Consider the following 20,061-nt stretch of genomic DNA (forward strand, 5'->3'; position numbering starts at 1 on the left):
TTTTTTCTTTTTGGCTTTTTAGGGGCACACTTGCAGCATATGGAGGCTAGGAGTCAAATCAGAGCTACAGCTGCTGGCCTATGCCAGAGCCACAGCAACACAGGATCCAAGCCTCGTCAGCAACCTACACCACAACTCATGGCAATGCTGGATCCTTAACCCACTGAGTGAGGCCAGGGATTGAACTTGCAACCTCGTGGTTCCTAGTCAGATTCATTTCTGATGTGCCATAAGGGGAACTCCGGCATTCATTAACTAGTAGATGTGAAGAAAGACAGACCTGTGACCTAGCAGTTCTGCTCCCAGGAGAATGCTCTGCTTCTAGAAATGTATAAGGATGACCACAGGTGTTTTTACATAATATCCCCAAACTAGAAACAACCCACAGTCCATCCACATTTATAGCCTATATGCCCCAAATAAATCGATCTGTGTTTGTGCAATGGAAGGTTATGCATTGGTAAAGATGCACTAACTACAGCTGAGTGCAATGACATGACCACAACTCATAAATACAAAGTGAACACAGCAAATTCAAAAAGAACATATATAGCATTATTCCACTCATGCAAAATTCAAAACCAAGCAAAACAAAACCATCTTTTTAGAGACTGCATATAAAAGTGGCAAACAGCTGAAGAAACTCAAGAAAAAAATTTTTACGAAAGTTGGGCTAGGGTTACCCCAGGAGGAAGGGAAGAGTCAGAATAGGCTAGGATTTCCCGGGGTGGAGGGGGCTCCTGGGGTGACTGGCAATGTTTTCCTTCTTAACTTAGGTGCTGGTGACAAGGGTGTTTGCTTTATAATTTTTCATTCAACCATCCAATTACATTTCATGTGCTTCTTTGAATATACATTATATTTCACAACAAAAATACTAAAAAGAAAAAAAAGCAAAATGTAGCAAAGAGATCTTCTGGCCTCCATGTCTAGAAATGGCCTCTTCTTTTACCCATAGGCTTCCTTTATTTCAAGAACCTCAAGCAGCTTCTTTGTCTATATCAGCCTGTTCTTTTGTTGTTATTGTTGTTGTCTTTTTAGGGCCACACCCATGGCATATAAAGGTTCCCAGGCTAGAGGTCAAATCAGAACTACAGCTGCTGGCCTACAGCACAGCCACAGCAACACCCGATCCAAGCCGTGTCTGCAACCTACTCCACAGCTCAAGGCAATGCCAGATCCTTAACCCACTGTTCAAGGCCAGGGATTGAACCTGCGTCCTCATGGATGTGAGTCAGATTTGTTTCTGCTGAACCCCAATGAGAACTCCCCAGCCTGCTCCTATTTACCAATTTCTTCTATGAGATTAGCCTTGGGCCAGATGTTGGTGGGGGTCAGGGTGGGGAATGTGCTTCCAGCGCCGGGGACCTTCTTAGGAGAGGGAGCTCTGTGAAGGCTTGTGTGTGGTGCTGATCAGTTCCTGCTGGTCCTGAGATGGGTTGAGTGGAGACAGCGGAGGGCATGGGGGAGGTGGAGGGGTGTTGTGATGAAGGAAAGCACGTCATGAAAGGGGCAGGAAGTCCTGGAGTGTTGGGGAGGCCAGAGAGTCCTGCCTGACCAGATGCCCAGGTCCCCATGGTGTGTAGGGAAGGTTAAGTATCACTGGATGGACTGGGAGGCTCAGGAGGGTTTCAAAAACCAGGAAGCTGAATTTCCCCCTCACCTGCACCTTGTTGCTAGTCTATCAGTTAATTAATAGATCATCAATCTGCTGCCCCAGGCACATCACAGTCTAGACAATCAATAGAAGAGAACTGAACTAAGAAGACACGTAGACACTCTCAGAGGAGAATAGGTGAGTGAATATGAGAGAATTAAAAAATAAATACAATGATGCTTATTGCCAAACTCTATTAGGAAAGAGTCTTCATCTGCCCCAGGAAACACGTGGATCACAAGTCCACAGGGACTGGAAAACAGCATGATACTTCTTCAAAAAGTTAAACATGGAGGTACTAAATAGTTCAGCAAATTTCTTTCTGGGCATATACCCCAAAGAACTGAAAACAGAGACTCAGATACTTGTACACCCATGTTTTTGGCAGAATTAGGCACAACAGTCAAAAAATGGAAACAGGAGTTCCTGTCATGGCTCCATGGTTAACAAACCCGACTAGTATCTATGAGGACTTGGGTTCGATCCCTGGCCCCATTTTGTAGGTTAAGGATCTGGTGTTGCTGTGAGCTGTGGTGTAGGTTGAAGATGAGTCTCAGATCTCTTGTGGCTATGGCTGTGGTGCAGGCTGGCTGCTACAGCTCCAATTCAACTCCTAGCTTGGGAACCTCCATATGCCACAGGTGTGGCCCTAAAAAGACAAAAGACAAAAAAAAAAAAAAAAAGGAAAAAACTTCAGAGGCCTCTGGCAGATGAATGGATATACATATAGCAGACTATCATTCAGTCTTAGAAAAGAAATGAAGTATTTGATATGTGTTGTAACATGCATGAACCTTGATCACATTATGTTAAGTGAAACAAGGCAGACACCAAAGGACAAATACTGTATGATTCCACTTATGTGCCATTGCTTAATGGGCACAGAGATTCTGTTTTCATGGTGGGAAAAGTTCTGGAAATAGAGAGTAGTGATGGTTGCACGACCTTGTGAATATCATGCACTTACAAAGCGTTCAGATGGTAAATTTTGTTATATTTTACCACCTCCTTGAAAAAAGGCTACAGGGGCTGTTATGAACTGAAGACGTCTGTCTGTCCGAATTCATATATTGAAATGCTAACCACCAATGTGATGGTTCTAGTAGGTGGGGCCTTTGGGAGGTAATTCGGTCATGAGGATGAAACCTTCTGGAAGGGGTTCATGTGCTTATAGGATGAGACAAGAGAGCTTGCTTTCTCCCTCTGCTCTCAGCTCAGTGAGGACTCAAGAAGGCAGCCATCTGTCAATTAGGAAGCAGGTCTTCCTGCTGGATCTGCTGGTACCTTGATCTTGAACTTCCAGCCTCCAGAACTATGAGAAATAAATGTGTGCTGTTGAAGCCACCCCATCTGTCATAATTTGTATTAGCAACCCAAACGGACTCAGGTGGACTCAAAAATTTTGTTCCTGCATGTTGAGAAAGAGGAGGGAAACCAGGGCTGTGGAATCATTTCTGAATTGCAGGACAGACAGAAAACAAGGTAAGGTGTCCTCCCTGAAGACTGAAGGAGAAGAAAACACTGTCCTTGGTGGGCTTCTGGAGCCCCTCTGGTAGCCCAGTCAGCATAAGAGATGACCCGAATGACCAGCGACCAGGCAGATCTGGCCATTTCTTGAAAACTAGCCCAGGGGGTTCCCACTGTGGCTCAGTGGTCACGAGCCTGACTAGTATCCATGAGGATGTGGGTTTGATTCCTGGCCTTGCTCAGTGGGTTAAGGATCTGGTGTTGCCATGAGCTGTGGTGTAGGTCCCAGTTGTGACGGATCCCATGTTGCTGTGGCTGTGACATAGGCTGACAGCTGCAGCTCCGATTCGACCTCTAGCCTGGGAACTTCCATGTGCAGTAAGGGCAGTCCTAAAAAGAAAAGAAAAGAAAAATAGCCCACGCCTACACAAAGGCCAAAGCCAGCTACCCTCCAAGGAGCTGTCCCATGGAAAAATAGCTTTGAGGATTCTTTTCATGCGTGAGCCCATCTTGGATGCTGTTTGGAAAAGATGATGAATTTAAAGATGCTGCAGCATGTTTACATACACACAATGGAAAATTTGCTTCTCAAACAGCTTGAGCAGAAAACCTCACATCCCCATGGCAACCAGATTCCACCATGACCACGCGTCTCTGCCAGGTCACCCACCTATTTGTAAGCTTCCACTCTTCAGCCCCTGCTGTCAGACACAGTGGGCCCAGATGATACCACCCACTGCAGTAGTTCTCGGCCTCCAGGGTTGCTGGTAAGGGCTGGTTCACATCTGTAAGGGACACTCCTGGGGACCCATCTAGCCTGGAGCAGAGGACCAGCTCTTCCAGGAAGTCCTTAAGAGGCAGAAATGCACGACCCCTACAACCTACTCAGGGCTTCAGAGTGCGGGGGTGAGGGGGCGCAGCTGACCAGAAAATCCGCCCCTTGGTAATCACATTCAGTAAAAACTCAGATGATAATTGGATCCTTAGTGCTTGATTCCCTTAAGCAGAAATCATAACCCCTTTATAGAGTCTCCGTATCATTTCTCTTTGCTCTTTCAAAACAAGGACTTCATTCAAATGTACATTCTCGGTGCCATTTTCAAATAGCATTTCAGGATGGCCAAGCTGTGATAAGGCCACCTTCCCCTTCCCTGGGGGGGGGGGTGGGGGTGGTCGGAGGCCTTCTTACCCCCCCTAGTCACCCTTCCCTGCTGGCACAGGAAGGCTGTGGATAGAGGAGAAAGCCTGCAATTTTGATGTTTCAGGGTCCCCAGTACCTGACTGGCCAGCGTGCCCCTCACCTCTCAGTTTTCATGAACAGCAAGTTTTGTTTTTAGATTCCAGGCCTGAAGTCTCTTTTCCCACAACCTTGCAGAAAGCCTTGGGCCCTCTGAGAACTGACTTGGTATGTTTGCCCTTTGTGTGATCTTTGCTTGGGTCAGGCCTCAGGATAAGGAAGACATACATGAAAGAAAGCAACTGTTCATGTTCTTGTTGGATCATAGAGATTTTTCTTCTTTGTTGCTTTTCTTTGTCTTCAAGCAAGGATGAGGTGGGGGAGGGAAAAGTGCTTCCTTCCAGCCTGAGTTTTTCTTCTTCTTCTTCTTCTTCTTTTTTTTTCTTGCTTTTTAGGGCCGCACCCTCCGTATATGGAGGTTCCCAGGCTAGGGGTCTAATGAGAGCTGTAGCCACTGGCCTACACCATAGCCACAGCAATGAGGGACCCGAGCCGCATCTGCAACCTACACCACAGCTCACGGCGATGCTGGATTCTCAACCCCCTGAGTGAGGCCAGGGATCGAACCCGCAACCTCAAGGTTTCTAGTCAGATTCCTTTCCACTGCGCTACGACGGGAACTCCCAGCCTAAGTTTTTCTGCATCTCAGGTTCCAGCTGGGCTGGGCTGTCCTCCTCTGGGCCTGCCCTGAGGCTTCTCAATACCCACTATGGAGGCGGGTACCTGGCATGTATTCTTTGTGGGACATTCCCCAGCTCCCCCTCAGAGGGATCTTCTACCAAACCCTCTGTTTCCCCTCACCATGAAGTTGGAAAAAGAAAAAAGAACTGTGGTCCATAGGGTGTAGGCCAGGAAAAAAAAAAAAACAAAACTTTGGCCTAACCCATATTTAGCTCTGTAGACACGGCGTGGTCTGGATTTTGCAGAATGAAAAGCTCTGGCTTCCTTCTGCAGACAGACAGCTATTAAATAGGAGCTGGCAGCAAGACAAAGAAAGCATGGGGGGAAGAGAGAAGTGGGGAGAAAGGGAGAGAGAGCATCGGTGTCTCCGGGAACCCAGGTGGCCACCTAGCCCAAGCGGGTTTAGGTAACACCTGTCTTTCCCTCCCTCCTTCTTTCTCCACCTGATGAAGCTTCTTCCCTTTGGCAGCTCTGTTTTATCTTGCTACTCTCAGCCAGAGCTATAAGGATTCAGGTCTGTCTTCACAGATGTTCCCTTTTAATCACCATAATTAATATTAATGGTGATTCATTTTTAATGAGGACATATCAAGGAACACACAGGCAAAACACTCACTGGTAATTTGAATAACCTTGATTTTTGTCAGGCCATCGTCCTTTTGCCTTGGCCACCTGTCTCACAGACAATGCATTGGATCCTGGATTTTGCTGATAATGTATTTGTTTCTCCTCCTCGATCCGGGACAAAAACCAGGGTGTTTCCAGAGCAGAAACAGTAGGGAAGTGAGCCTTCTTCCTGCCTGATTTCTCCTCCCCGCTCTGAGGAGCTGCCAAGGGACGAGGTGGAGAGTTCCTCTGGTTTTTCAGTGGCGCCACTGGAATAGGAGTGTTCCCTGGTGAGCATTCACTGAGGCTCATTCTGTCAAGTGCAAAGTTGAGGGGCTCTGGGAATCCAAAGCCAGAGGCTGCTCTGACAAAGTGGGTGGCTACCTTGATGGAGGTCCTCAGGGAAGGGTTCTCTGCAGATAGACTGGTGGCCAATGAACCCTCCCTCACTCATCAGGTAGAAACCATTCGAAATGTGGAAACTTCCCTCCTGGGGCAGCCAGCCCAGCACAGTGGCGCTGATGGTGGTGAGGACGCTTCCGTGGGGGGGAAGCCTGGTGTCTGCTCTCTCACCATCGACACCAGGATGTCAGTTATATATTACATGCCTAGGAGTTCCGCTGATGGTGGTGAGGACGCTTCCGTGGGGGGGAAGCCTGGTGTCTGCTCTCTCACCATCGACACCAGGATGTCAGTTATATATTACATGCCTAGGAGTTCCCGTCGTGGCTCAGTGGTTAACGAATCCGACTAGGAACCATGAGGTTGCGGGTTCGATCCCTGGCCCTGCTCAGTGGGTTAACGATCCGGCATTGCCGTGACCTGTGTTGTAGGTCACAGATGCGGCTCAGATCTGGCGTTGCTGTGGCTCTGGCATAGGCTGGCAGCTACAGCTCCGAATCAGCCCCTAGCCTGGGAACCTCCATATGCCGCAGGTGCGGCCCTAGAAAAGACAAAAAAAAAAAAGGGAAAATACATTACATGCCTAGTAGTTAATTTCTCTCGAATCATTTGTGACTTTATGTAAATCAATGTTTTAAAAACTGATGTTAAGGGGGAAGTGTTCTCTTTTTAAAAATTATTTTATTGGAGTATAGTTGCTTTATAAGAGGGAAAATGTTCTTAGAGAAGTTAGTTAAGTTTGCAGAAAAACAAAGCTTCCTGTGCACGAGTTGCCAGCTTGCTCAATCTCCTCAAGTTTGTTTTTTTGTGAATTCATAACTTTTCAGACTCTTTCTTATGCTAACATAATAAATAATAATAAAAGTGGCATTGATATACACTTGACCCTTGAGCCACGGAGGTTAGGGGCTCTGACCCTCTGTGCAGTCGAAATTTTGAACATCGCTCATGGGCAGCCTTTTGTATCTATGGTTCTTCCATTTTCCCGGTTCTGCTTCTGCAGAATCATGTATCATGGATCTTGTAGTATATACGTATTGAAAAAAAAAAATCCATGTATAAGTGGACCTGCGTAGTTCATACCCCTGTTAGTCAATACCGTATAGTATTCCCCAAACTTACTTGCTACACAGCCCTTTGCTCCTGAAATAACCAGCGAGCTCTTGTATTAGCAGACTGCCTGCTAATGAAGCAAAAGTCAGCTCATTGGAACTGAAGACAGTCCGCAGAGCATCAGAGCAGCCAAGGAGGGTGCAAAAACGGGAAGTCAGAGGAGGGCTTGGCAGGGGTTCTGGGATCTGGGCTCAAGTGTTTAAGATGTGTCTTTTAAGGTGGGGGACCATAGTCATTTAAGACTGGTTGTGGGGGGGTGGATTGGGAGTTTGGGACTAGCAGATGCAAACTATTATATATAGAATGGGTAAACAACAAGGTCCTACTGTATAGCCCAGGAAATTATATTCAATATTCTGTGATAAACCATAATGGAAAAGAATATGTGTGTGTGTATATAATGTATATACATACACACACACAACTGAATCACTTTGCTATATAGCAGACACGAACACAACATTGTGATTTAGCTCTACTTCAATAGAAAAAGAAGACTGGTGAACACAGCAACAGTCATGTAGGGGGTCTTAAGGGGTGGGCTGTTGTTTGATCAGCAAGCTGTTTGCACAGGTGAGCAGTCCCTCGTCTCAGGTAAATTGATCTACAAGAATTTCCTGAAGCAAACAGTCTTATCTTTCTTGGGCAGAGGTCTCTTGGAACAAAGAGCTGTCATATTGACACAAGTGGCCTCAGCTCTTAGGCCTCCTATCTGCGTTAGGTTGATGCAGTTTGTTGTAGTTCTCAGAACAATTTGTATCCTCTCCATTTTGTAGAATGCTCGTCTCACAAAATGTAGCTGGGGAGATGCGGAATCTTGCTTGAAGGGATTTACTCCAGAATCACTTTCACAAGAACCCATCTCTTTTTCTGACTTAACATCTAGCTTAGGTTAAGTTATGCAATTTTGAACGACATTTGAGTAAGGAAAGAAGATGCTGAGGAGAGATTCAGACTTAGGTCAGAGACAGGAAGTGAGTCTCTGAAGGGAAGGACACGTAGCCCACTGTGGACTCTACTTTCTTATTTTCTGTCTTGATGATCTGGCATTGGAGGCCTCCATCCATCCTGAACGGATGGCCCCTCCCGGGGTGAGCTAACTCCTAGAGATTTCAAAGGACTCTTATGCCAGAGCCCGTCAAAATTATTCAAACTATCCAATCCTAACCGAACTCAGGAGACCTACCTTGCTTTGTCCACTCCTTCCCAGGAGAACCTCAATAAAGGCTTTGGGCCATGTTTGGCCTTTGGCCCTTCTGTTCCTAACTGACCCTGATCCATCTCCATGTGGCCCTGGGTGTTGTGCCATGCCTCTGGTTTCTAGGGACCATCATTTCCATGTTGGAGTGTACCATACCTGACGAAAATCCTGGGCACATTTTAACACACCAACAGGAAGTACACAGTCTGCACACGAGGGCCACATTAGAATCACCTATGTTATCAGGCCTGCCCAGACACACAGGAGCACCCCGGCAGCTAAGTGAGGCAACACCACCTGCTGGTCTCATAGGAGGGGACAGGTGGTGACAGCCCAGGAGGGGGATCCTTTTTTTTTTTTCTATTAAATATTTGTATTTTTTATTGAACTATAGTTAATTTAAAATATTATATTAGTTTCAGGTGTACATCATAGTGATTCATTATTATTACAGATTATATTCCATTAAAAGTTATAAGGTAATGGCTATAATGCCCTGTGCTATACAATATATCCTTGTTGCCTCTTTATTCTTCATAATGATTTTTATTTTTCTATTCTAGTTGGTTTACAGCATTCTGTCAATTTTCTACTGCACAGCAAAATGACCCAGTCACATGTATATGTATATATGCACATTCTTTTTCTCACATTATCTTCCATCGTGCTCCATCACAAGTGACTAGATATAGTTCCCTGTGCTATACAGCAGGGTCTCATTGCCTATCCACTCCAAAGGCACTAGTTTGCATGTATTAAGAAGGGGTCCTGGAGTTCCCGTTGTGGCGCAGTGGTTAACGAATCCGACTAGGAACCATGAGGTTGCGGGTTTGGTCCCTGCCCTTGCTCAGTGGGTTAACGATCCGGCGTTGCCGTGAGCTGTGGTGTAGGTTGCAGACGCGGCTCGGATCCCGCGTTGCTGTGGCTCTGGCGTAGGCCAGTGGCTACAGCTCCAATTCGACCCCTAGCCTGGGAACCTCCATATGCCGTGGGAGCGGCCCAAAGAAATAGCAAAAAGACAAAAAAAAAAAAAAAAAAGAAGGGGTCCTTTTCAATAAAATGTCTGACTGACAGTTCAGTCTTTGTCTCTGGCTGTTAATCTCTTATGCTTAGGGATTAAAATGTTTAGATACGCCATGTCCGTCCCAAATTTCTGTTAATTTAGGAAAAAGGACCGTTTCCATGAAGTGGTTGTGAACATGTTCTGCAATCAGTGCAACTAAATAGAATATTTGATCTGTTTCTCTGTTGACTCTGGAAATAACAGCAAAATAATATTTTCTTTTCTGTATCCTTGGTGTTCTGGCCTCACACACAGAGCACCTGATATCATTGGCTGCGGTAGATCCTCAGGTGAATCTAACGTACAGCAAGGGCTGAGAAATGCTGAGCTAGTGGTTCTCAAAGTGTGATCCTGGGACCAGCAGCATCCTTATCACCTGGGGGCTTATTATACATGTGAACTGGGAGTTCCCCTTGTGGCTCAGTGGTTAAGGAACCTGACTAGGATCCATGAGGACACGGGTTCTATTCCTGGCCTCGCTTAGTAGGTTGGGGATCTGGCATTGCCGTGAGCTGTGGTGTAGGTCACAGACACGGCTCGGATCCCGCATTGCTATGTCTGTGGTGTAGGCTGGCAGCTGTAGCTCTGATTAGACCCCTAGCCTGGGAATCTCCATATGCCCTGGGTATGGCCCAAAAAAGACAAAAGACAAAGAAAGAAAGAAAAATGCAATTTGGGGGGATCCACCCCAGACCTCCTAATTCAGCACCTCTGGAAGTAAGGTCTTTTATCAAGTCTTCCAGGTGACTCTGAACCATGCTGAAGTTTGAAAACCATTGCACTGGGGAGGAGAAGGGTAGAGTCAGAGAAGCAGATCACCAGTGGGCTGAGGGCCCGAAACCCCTACATTTATGGCTACATTGAATGCCATCCCCTGCTGCTGACCAACAGCTTCTTCTGTTCCTGGAACTGTTGTGCATCCCAGAAATTTCGATATGCTGTATTTCCATTTCTGTTTGTCTCAAGGTATTCCATAGCATGTTGTTTAATCTCCATATATTTGTGAATTTTCCAGTTTTCTTCTTATAATTGATTTCTAGTTTCATACTATTGTGGTCAGAAAAGATATCTGATATGATTTCAGTCTTCTAAAACTTATTTTTTAAATGATTTTTATTTTTTCCATTACAGCTGGTTTACAGTGTTCTGTCAGTTTTCTATTGCACAGCACAGTGACCCAGTCACACATACATACATTTTTTTTCTCACAGTATCCTCCATCATAAGTGACTAGATATAGTTCCCTGTGCTATACAGCAGGATCTCATTGCTTATCCATTCCAAAGGCAATAGTTTGCCTCTGCTAACCCCAGATTCCCAGTCCATCCCACTCCCTCCCCCTTGGCAGCCACAAATCTGTTCTCTAAGTCCATGAGTTTCTTTTCTGTGGAAAGGTTCATTTGTGCCATATATTAGATTCCAGATATAAGTGATATCATATGGTATTTGTCTTTCTTTTTTTGACTTACTTCACTTAGTATGAGAGTCTCTAGTTCCATCCAAGTTGCTGCGAATGGCATTATTTTGTTCTTTTTTATGGTTGAGTAGTATTCCATTGTGTATATATACTACAACTTCTTAATCCATTCATCTGTTTTTTTTTTTGTATTTTTTTATTATTATTATTTTTTTTATTTTCCCACTGTACAGCAAGGGGGTCAGGTTATCCTTACATGTATACATTACAATTACATTTTCCCCCCACCCTTTCTTCTGTTGCAACATGAGTATCTAGACATAGTTCTCAATGCTATTCAGCAGGATCTTCCATTCATCTGTTGATGGACATTTAGGTTGTTTCCATGTCTAGGCTATTGTGAATAGCGCTGCAATGAACATGCGGGTGCATGTGTCTTTTTTCAAGGAAAGTTTTGTCCGGGCATATGCCCAAGAGTGGAATTGCTGAATCATATGGTAGTTTTATATTTGGTTTTCTGAGGTACCTCCATACTGTTTTCCATAGTGGTTGTACCAATTTCCATTCCCACCAACAGTGCAAAAGGGTTCCCTTTTCTCTACACCCTCTCCAGCATTTGTTATTTTTGGACTTATTAATGATGGCCATTCTGACTGGTATGAGGTGGTACCTCAGTAGTTTTGATTTGCATTTCTCTAATAATCAGGGATGTTGAGCATTTTGTCATGTGCTTGTTGGCCATCAGTATATCTTCTTTGGAGAAATGTCTTTTCAGGTCTTTTGCTCATTTTTTCCAATTGGGTTGTTGGCTTTTTTGCTATTGAGTTGTATAAGTTGTTTGTATATTTTAGAGATTAAGCCATTGTCAGTTGCATCGTTTGAAACTATTTTCTCCCATTCTGTAAGTTGTCTTTTTGTACATTTTTTTTTATGGTTTCCTTTGCTGTGCAAAAGCTTGTCAGTTTGATTAAGTCCCATTGGTTTATTTTTGCTTTTATTTCTGTTGCCTTGGGAGACTGACCTAGAAAACATTTGTAAGGTTGATGTCAGAGAATGTTTTGCCTCTGTTCTCTTCTAGGTGTTTGATGGTGTCTTGTCTTATGTTTAAGTCTTTAAGCCATTTTGAGTTTATTTTTGTACATGGTGTGAGGGTGTGTTCCAGTTTCATTGATTTATATACAGCTGTCCAGTTTCCCCAGCACCACTAGCTGAAAAGACTGTCTTTCCCCCATTTTATGTTCTTGCCTCCTTTGTTAAAGATTAATTGACCAGAGGTGTCTGGGTTTATTTCTGGGTTCTCTATTCTGTTACATTGGTCTGTATGTCTGTTTTGGTACCACTATCACACTGTCTTGATTATTGTGGCTTTGTAATATTGCCTGAAGTCTAGGAGAGTTATGGCTCCTGGTTGGTTCTTGTTCCTCCGGAATTGCTTTGGCAATTCTTGGTCTTTTATGGTTCCATATAAATTTTTGGATTGTTCGTTCTAATTCTGTGAAAGATGTCCTGGGTAATTTGATAGGGATCACATTGAATCTGTAGATTGCTTTGGGTAGTATGGCCATTTTTACAACATTAATTTTTCCAACCCAGGAGCATGCAATGTCTATTTCTTTGAATCCTCTTTAGTTTCCTTGCTAAAATTTATTGATTTATTTTGTGGCTGAACATCTATCCTGAAGAATGTTCCATGTGTGCTTGAGAAAAATATGTATTCTGTGACTTTTGGGTGGAATATTCTATGTGATTCTGTTCCAAAAATCTGATCCAGTGTGTCATTTAAGGTCCATGTTCCCCTACTGATTTTGTCTGGAACCTATCCATTGATGAAAAGTGAGTTATTAAAGTCCCCTGCTATTATGGTATTGCTGTTTCTTCCTTCAAGTCTGTTAATATTTGCTTTATGTATTTAGGTGCTCTTATATTAGAGGCATAAATATTTATAAATGTTATGTACTCTTGTTAGACTGACCCCTTTCCTGTTATGTAATGGCTTTCTTTGTCTCTTATTATAATCTTTTCTTCAGTCTATTTTGTCTTGATATAAGTATAGCTATCCCAGCTTCTTTTGGTTTCTATTTGCATGGAATATCTTTTTCCATCCCTCTACTTTCAGTCTGCATGTGTCCTCACTTCTGAAATGAGTCTCTTGTAGGCAGCATGGAGATGGCCTTATATATTTTTTGATCTGTACAGCTACTTTATGTCTGTTGAAGGGAGAAGTTAGTCCATTTACATTTAAAGTAATTATTGATAGTTGCATACTTATTGCCATTTCACTGATTGTTTTCTGGGTGTTTTGTAGTTCTTCTGTTCCTTTCTTCTATTTCTGCTTTCTTCCTTTGTGATTTGATGATTTTATATAACGGGATGCTTAGGTTCCTTTCCCTTCATATTTCACGTATTTACTATAGGTTTTTGCTTTGTAGTTACCACAAGGCTTACATAAAATGTCTTATATTTATAACAGTCTATTTTAGATGATAACTTAAGTTTGAACACATTTTAGAGCTCTACATTTTTACTTCTCCGCCTCCACGTTTTATGTTTTTGATGTCACAGTGTTCCTAGAATCTTGGGGCAGAGCTGGCACTGGTATAGTATAACTTAACCTTTGTATGCCCATATCACCTGCTCTCTCATATAGTTTGAATGCCTTTTTTTTTTTTTTTAAGTGGGCAAATTACTCCTCATCTCATTATTACAAAATTTCTTTGGTAAGAACAAAAACTGCCTGAGGAAAATGTTCATTCCTATGGAGAGGCAGCCAGATATCAGGCCAGGCCCGGATTTTTTGCACAGACAAGCCTCAGCCTGTGCCCATGTTGTACCTAGAGACACATCAGAGGAAATCTCACTAGTCTGAGATTGATACGATGAAAACCAAAATATTTTTATGTTTCCAGAACATTCCAAGTTTATAGCACTTTACCTCTGGAAGGCCCTTCTTGCTAATTTTCTTCAGTGAGTCACTTTAATCTCTAAACATTGCTTCTTTTGCTTTGTGTGTTGCCACAGTGACACAGGCAGTGAAGTAGTTATGTTTAAGCACCAGAAAAAAACAAGTTTTCTAGCTCCACATGCTGATGTTACCTACTACAATGCAATCGTGACTATATCTGAACAACAGTAAACCTCCCAACACTTTCAGAGCTCCAAAAACTAGGTCAGCAAACATGCTTACATTCCTCATGTTTTGTGTTAGCCTGTGGAAAAAGCAATAAAGGAAAATATTTACATGGTGAAAGATGCTATTACTGATTATATTAAAATATCTCTTCAGCAGAGAACAAAAATTATAAATCAGGGCTTTCCTGGTGCTGATGAGTGAATCATTTTTAGCTTAGCTCTTTCTTGATTTTTAGTATCAATATATGAAATATCAACTGATGTGAGATACCTGTGTGATTCACAGGACTAGTGAAATAGTTTTACTTAAAAAATTAAGCATTTGTGGAGAGATCCCAATGACTTTGATAAGGTAGAAGAATGTGCTAAAGCCAACAAATGTTTGAATCTGTAATAATATTACTAATACAATTGCTGATTGGTTTTAAATAGGATTGGGTGTATTAGTCATAACCTAATTCCTTGACTATGCAAAATCTAGAGAAAACAAGGACTTCAGTTTTTTCCCTTCATTACTATTTGGGAAATGTGAGGACTGACATAGTCTGTTTTATTTTTTAATATATATATATTTGAAAATCAGTCTATTTTACTGAAGTATGGTTGATTTATTTTACTGAAGTATGTGTTAATTTCTGGTGTCCAGCAAAGTGATTCAGTTATCCATATATTTTCTTTCCATTATGGCTTAACACAGGATATTGAATATAGTTCCCTTTGCTATGCAGTAGGACCTTGTCTATCCATCCTGTATGTAATAGTTTCTTCCTATTAATCCCAAACTCCTAACCCATCCCCCTACCACCTCCCCTCCCCCTTGACAACCACAAGTCTGTTACCTAGGGGAGCTGTTTTGGTAGGTAAGTTCATTTGTGATATATATATATATACATATATATATATATATATATATATATTTTTTTTTTTTTTTTTTTTTGCTTTTTTGCCTTTTCTAGGGCTGCTCCCGTGGCATATGGAATTTCCCAGGCTAGGGGTCCAATCGGAGCTGTAGCCACCGACCTATGCCAGAACCACAGCAATGTGGGATCCGAGCTGCGTCTGTGACCTACACCACAACTCATGGCAATGCCAGATCCTTAACCCACTGAGCAAGGCCAGGGATCGAACCCACAACCTCATGGTTCCTAGTCGGATTCCACTATGGGAACTCCTTTTTTTTTTTTTTTTTTTTTGTTCATTTGTGTCATATTTTAGACTCCACATGTGAGTGGTATCCTATGATCAATTTTAGATAAATGGTAAAGCTCTGAGCTGTCAGGTTAAATACATCTCTTTGTAGAAAGATGGACTGGCCAAAATGAGATAAGTGCACTGGCTGCAGGAGACTGAGGCGGCCCTCACCTGGCCTCACGCAGTGCAGGGTTGTTAGAGGCTAGTTGAGCCCAAGGCGGAGGATGGCACCACGGGGCCCTTTCATGCCGTTGTCCCATTTGGATAGTGCACCTCCAGCCCAGGGACATGCAGCTGGCGCTGAGGCCCATAGGAAATAAGACATTCAGGGAGGAAAAGGACAGAAGCGGTTTCCTGAGGTCAAGGTGACCCAGGAAGCTCCTTGAGAAGTGGAATTGACTTCATTCCCCAGCGGGCACTGTGCCTGGCTCTGGGGAGCAGGTGGTCAATGGGTGTGGAACGAGGAGTGCTGACGTACCAGGGGCTGCAGGTCTGGGTGTCATTTGTTGAGAATGTAAGTGAGAACTGGATCTCTAAAAATTAGGGAGACTAGGAGCTCCCACTGTGGTATAACGGGATCAGTGGCATCTTGGGAGTGCTGGGACACCGGTTCGATGCCCAGCCAGCAAAATGTTTTGAGGATCTAGCATTGCTGCAGCTGTGGCTTAGGGGAGACTGGCTTGTATCTGGTTCCTGGCTCGGGAGCGCCATATGCCGCAGGGCAGCCATAAATAAATACATAAAAATGAAATAAAAGTTAGGGGAGTTCCCGTCATGGTGCAGTGGTTAATGAATCTGACTAGGAACCATGAGGTTGTGGGTTCGATCCCTGGCCTTGCTCAGTGGGTTAAGGATCCGGCATTGCCATGAGCTGCGGTGTAGGTCGCAGACGCGGCTCGGATCCCGCGTTGCTGTGGCTGTGGTGTAGGCTGGCGGCTACAGCTCTGATTGGACCCCTAGCCTGGGAACCTCCATATGCCATGGGAGGGGCTCTAGAAAAAAGCAAAAAAAAAAAAAAAACCAAAAAACACAAAACAACAACAACAACAACAAAAAACCCAATAAATAAATAAATAAAAATTAGGGAGGCTGGCAGATCCCTGACAAAGCCATGCTTCTCTGGCCTTGTGTGTCCCACCACAATGGGTGGTCATGGGTCATAGCCGAGCTGTGTCCCTCGGGAGTGTGATGTGTGGTGATGTACAGAGAGAACTGGCTATCTCAGCTCATAAAAGGAAGTGCCTCTCACTTGACACTAAGAGACAAACGTGAATGCCGAGCAGTTGACACAGGCAAATCGCGTTGTAAAGATGCTTCGAGAGTTCCATGAGAAGTTATCTTCCCAATGACTATACAGTTGGGAGAAAAGTTTTGGGCATCCTGCTTTTCCAATGCGTATGAAAAACAAACTTTTCTGGTTCCCAGTGGACTTGCCAATAATATGTCATCAGCTTCGGGACCATAAACTCTAAAATACTCTGTTAAAAATGAGTGGTGTCGCGGCCCTGAAACCAATTTATTCAGAGACCTTCTATTTGAGCTCATCAAGTAATCAGAAATATTTTGATAAATAGCCATTCTTCCACTTTGGGACACGTTTTTCCTCTTGGTTCCGTGAAGAGCTACTTCCTCTAGCCAGCTGGTCTCAATAACTGGCATTAAAAACTAACAGAAAAATGGATGGGGAGAAGGGAAAATCTTTGATTTCTCAGTCATTTCTTTAAAACTATATATAGAAACTTGAGAAAGAGACTTTATGTTCAGGACAGAGTATCTGCAGTGCTGCCAAGTCTGTGGGCGACGGAGGAGAGGTTTACTTGTCCCTCTTCCCACTCCTGCTGGGACGGAAATTGAAACCTCTGCTTCGTCATAAAGGTCAAGGTTTAAGAAATCTCTAACTCGTCTTGGAAAGAGATGTATAAAAGACTCTGGTTAATTACTAAGAGCCTCCCTAAGTGACTGGGAATGGTTCCTTCATTTCAGGGAGCATCTCTCAGCAGTGGAAGGGGGCTCCCAGACCACATAGCTGTGATTTGAACCTGCGTCCTGAGGGCATGCACCACACATCCATCTGTTTAAAAGCATAGCCAGTGCCCTTGGTCACAAACCTGGTGAACAGTGACTTTGTCTGAAGACGTACTCAGCACATTATCTGAACAGCTGCTTAATCTTTACACTGATCAGGCCCAGCTCCTGCCCCAGATCTACTTCTCATTCTAAAAAGTGCCTGCTCTCAAGTCAGCCATACCTGTTCTCTTTAGGAAAAAAGCAGGGGGACTGTGGTTCTTTCGTTTTTGTTTCTTAGGACCGTGTCCACAGCATAGGAAAGTTCCCCGGTAGGGAGTCGAACTGGAGCTGCAGCTGCCGGCCTATGCCACAGCCACAGCAAGTTGGATCCCAGCTGCCGCTGCAACCTATTCTTGCAGCAACACTAGATCCCTAACCCACTGAGTGAGGCCAGGGATTGAACCCGCTGGATACTAGTTGGGTTCTTAATTCCCTGAGCCACAATGGGAACTCCCTGTGTTCTAATGAGGCATATTTCTTTACAGCTGAGTTCCCCCTTTAAAAGGACTCAGTACAGAATGATTTTCAGTCCTGAGCACAAAGCAGCAGTTCAGCAGATGTGCCTACCCAGGGACAGATCCAAGTTGGCAGATTTCTCTGACAAGTGTATTTCATGAGTCAAAAGCAGCGCCTTAGTGTTTAGTGCCCTTCAGTGACCTCCATTTTAAAGAAAATGTCTGATATATAAAAGAAAGTTCTGTACTTTATTAATCTATGTATCCCACGTTGCTTAGCACAGTGACGGACTGCATAACCACACTGAGTATCAACATTAATAAAACATACAATCAGCTTCCTACTAGAGCCTAAGGGTAAAAATATGGAAAAACTCCATACTTCTGTCCTCATTATCTTTGAGAGAGTCTTAAAGCCTTAAGGATTGAAATGGCAAAAATGGAACTGTGTCTTGTATTTTTCTTTTTCTTTTTTTTTTTTTAATTTTTAAAGCAGGACAGAACTTTAGTTCTGGAAGGGTGCTCATCTGGTAGATAAGGAAACAGATTCTGGAGGGTAATTTGCTCGACGCCACATGGGTGGCTAGTGAAGGTATCAGGCCCACGCCCTGGTTTCCCGGTGTCACGTTGCACACAGACCACCCTTCTCAGGCAGCGTGGTTGGCTCAACTGCTTGTCAACATCATGCATTTCCAACAAACCAAATGTTTAGAAAGTCACTCTTTCTAGTCTTTTTTCTTTTTCTGATGGCTCTAGAAGAACTCCTGCTTGCCCTCCCTACTCTCCCAGAAAGCTGAGAAAATATTCTAGATTTTTGCTATAGTATACAAGGAGAAAAGTAAATCCAATGAATGGGCATTCTTTTTCTAAGCGGTTTAAAAATTTTTTTAGGAGCTCAATGCAAAATTTTCAGCAGTAAACAAAAGAGATGCGAGGGAGTACTCAGCATTAAATAAACAGCCGAACACATGTTTCCAGAGACTCTCAGTCATGAGAAAAAAGGAAGCTATCCATATTTTTGATTTCTAAAAGCCAAATTTAATAAATTAATAAATGCATGCCAGATAAAAACACAAAATTACAACTGAAAACCAATAATAATTTAACAGAAAATGCTCTGCGTTGTTCTTTTTTTATTGGTATAGATAATTTACTAAAGCAAATCTGAAAACACATTCTGCTTTTGCTGGAAAGAAAGTACTATGTTAGAGAAGAACTAAGAGAAACCAGAAATAAAGCATTTGAGAAAGTAGGCATATGTTATAGTCTATGGCAATGCAGCAGCCAGAGGTGCCGTTTGATCCGTGTGTGTGCATGTTTATGTAAGCATCAGAAACCAATGACGGAGGACCCAAAAGCGAAGTCACGACAGATTTACTCTGCGAAACATGCTGAATCACAACCACAGGCGACCCAGGACGAAGGGGCGGTGCAGGCTTGGTGTCTCCTTTGTATGGGGTTCCCTTGCCAAACAGGGGGCTAATCATGCAATAGCTTGAGATTCTCTTAACATGATAAACACCCAGGATTACTAGAATTGGAAAGCGTGTGTTCACGGTTTTACAAGGACAGCTGAGCGGTGCTACAGAAACAATGGAAAAGTTCCTTCATTTTCATCTGGTTATATGCCCGAACTTCTAACCAAGAAATAATTCAGCTATAAGAGCCAATTAAATTACTATAAAACATTCCTTCATCTGTAAAACATTTTTGTTTTCCTTCAAACTAAAAATTTAAAATAAAATGTCTTCGTTTTTGATAAGCAGCTCTACCACCAGTCTCTGGTATCGTATATCGTTCAGTGCGGCCATGGCATCGAGCTCTGGAGACCTCATGAGGGTCGGGCCGAAAACAATCCCAAGGTTCTCCGCATTCATCAGGTTCTCCTTTTCATGGAGGGTCACTCTGCAAAAATACAAGGAAGGGGGGGGTGACTGTGTGCAGGCCATGGGGGTCTCCGTTGTGCTTGAGTGCTAAGCCAGAAACAAGACTCACAAGAAAGGTTTACACCCACGGATCAGCTCTGCGGTTGGGTGCTTCCTCTGTACTCCGCCTCAACTTCCAAGTACAGACTTTGTGTAACATACAAGACATTAGCAAATAATGGAAGCTGCTGGTGGTCACTGAAGCTGAAGCCTGAGTTAATGTGCTGGCCAGGTGCGGTCAGTTCTCTTTGTGGATTCTCCTGCCCTAGCCTGGGGCTGCTGGGGTCTGTTTGCAAACTGAGAAGGGACTGGGTCATGTCAATTATTCCACCAGCCCTCTCTCCACTCCAGAGATCTGGTTTCCTACAGAGCATTTGTGAAAGCTGGGGAGTTTATGGAGAAGCTAGGGAGAGATGGGTAGGGTGCTTTGTCGGGGAGGATAAGTATTTA

General features: G+C 43.5%; 1 protein-coding gene across 7 annotated transcripts in view; it reads right to left on the minus strand.

Annotated features, from left to right (window-relative positions):
* Positions 1-18,701: 18,701 nt before the first annotated feature.
* CHN1 (chimerin 1) overlaps positions 18,702-20,061 on the minus strand; it is a 196,915-nt gene continuing 195,555 nt past the window's right edge. For all 7 annotated transcript variants that reach the window (XM_084999560.1, XM_021076315.2, XM_084999561.1 and 4 more), the window contains one exon: positions 18,702-19,591. In XM_084999560.1, the coding sequence (XP_084855686.1) occupies positions 19,420-19,591 (172 nt within the window). In that variant the 3' untranslated portion in view covers positions 18,702-19,419. The remainder of the gene's footprint in view (positions 19,592-20,061) is intronic.

This window comes from Sus scrofa, chromosome 15 (genome assembly GCF_054392235.1).
Source record: "Sus scrofa isolate SSC_HxYL_T2T_F1_AM1 chromosome 15, Sscrofa_HxYL_maternal_Yorkshire_Landrace_v2.0, whole genome shotgun sequence".
Classification (NCBI taxonomy): domain Eukaryota; kingdom Metazoa; phylum Chordata; class Mammalia; order Artiodactyla; family Suidae; genus Sus; species Sus scrofa.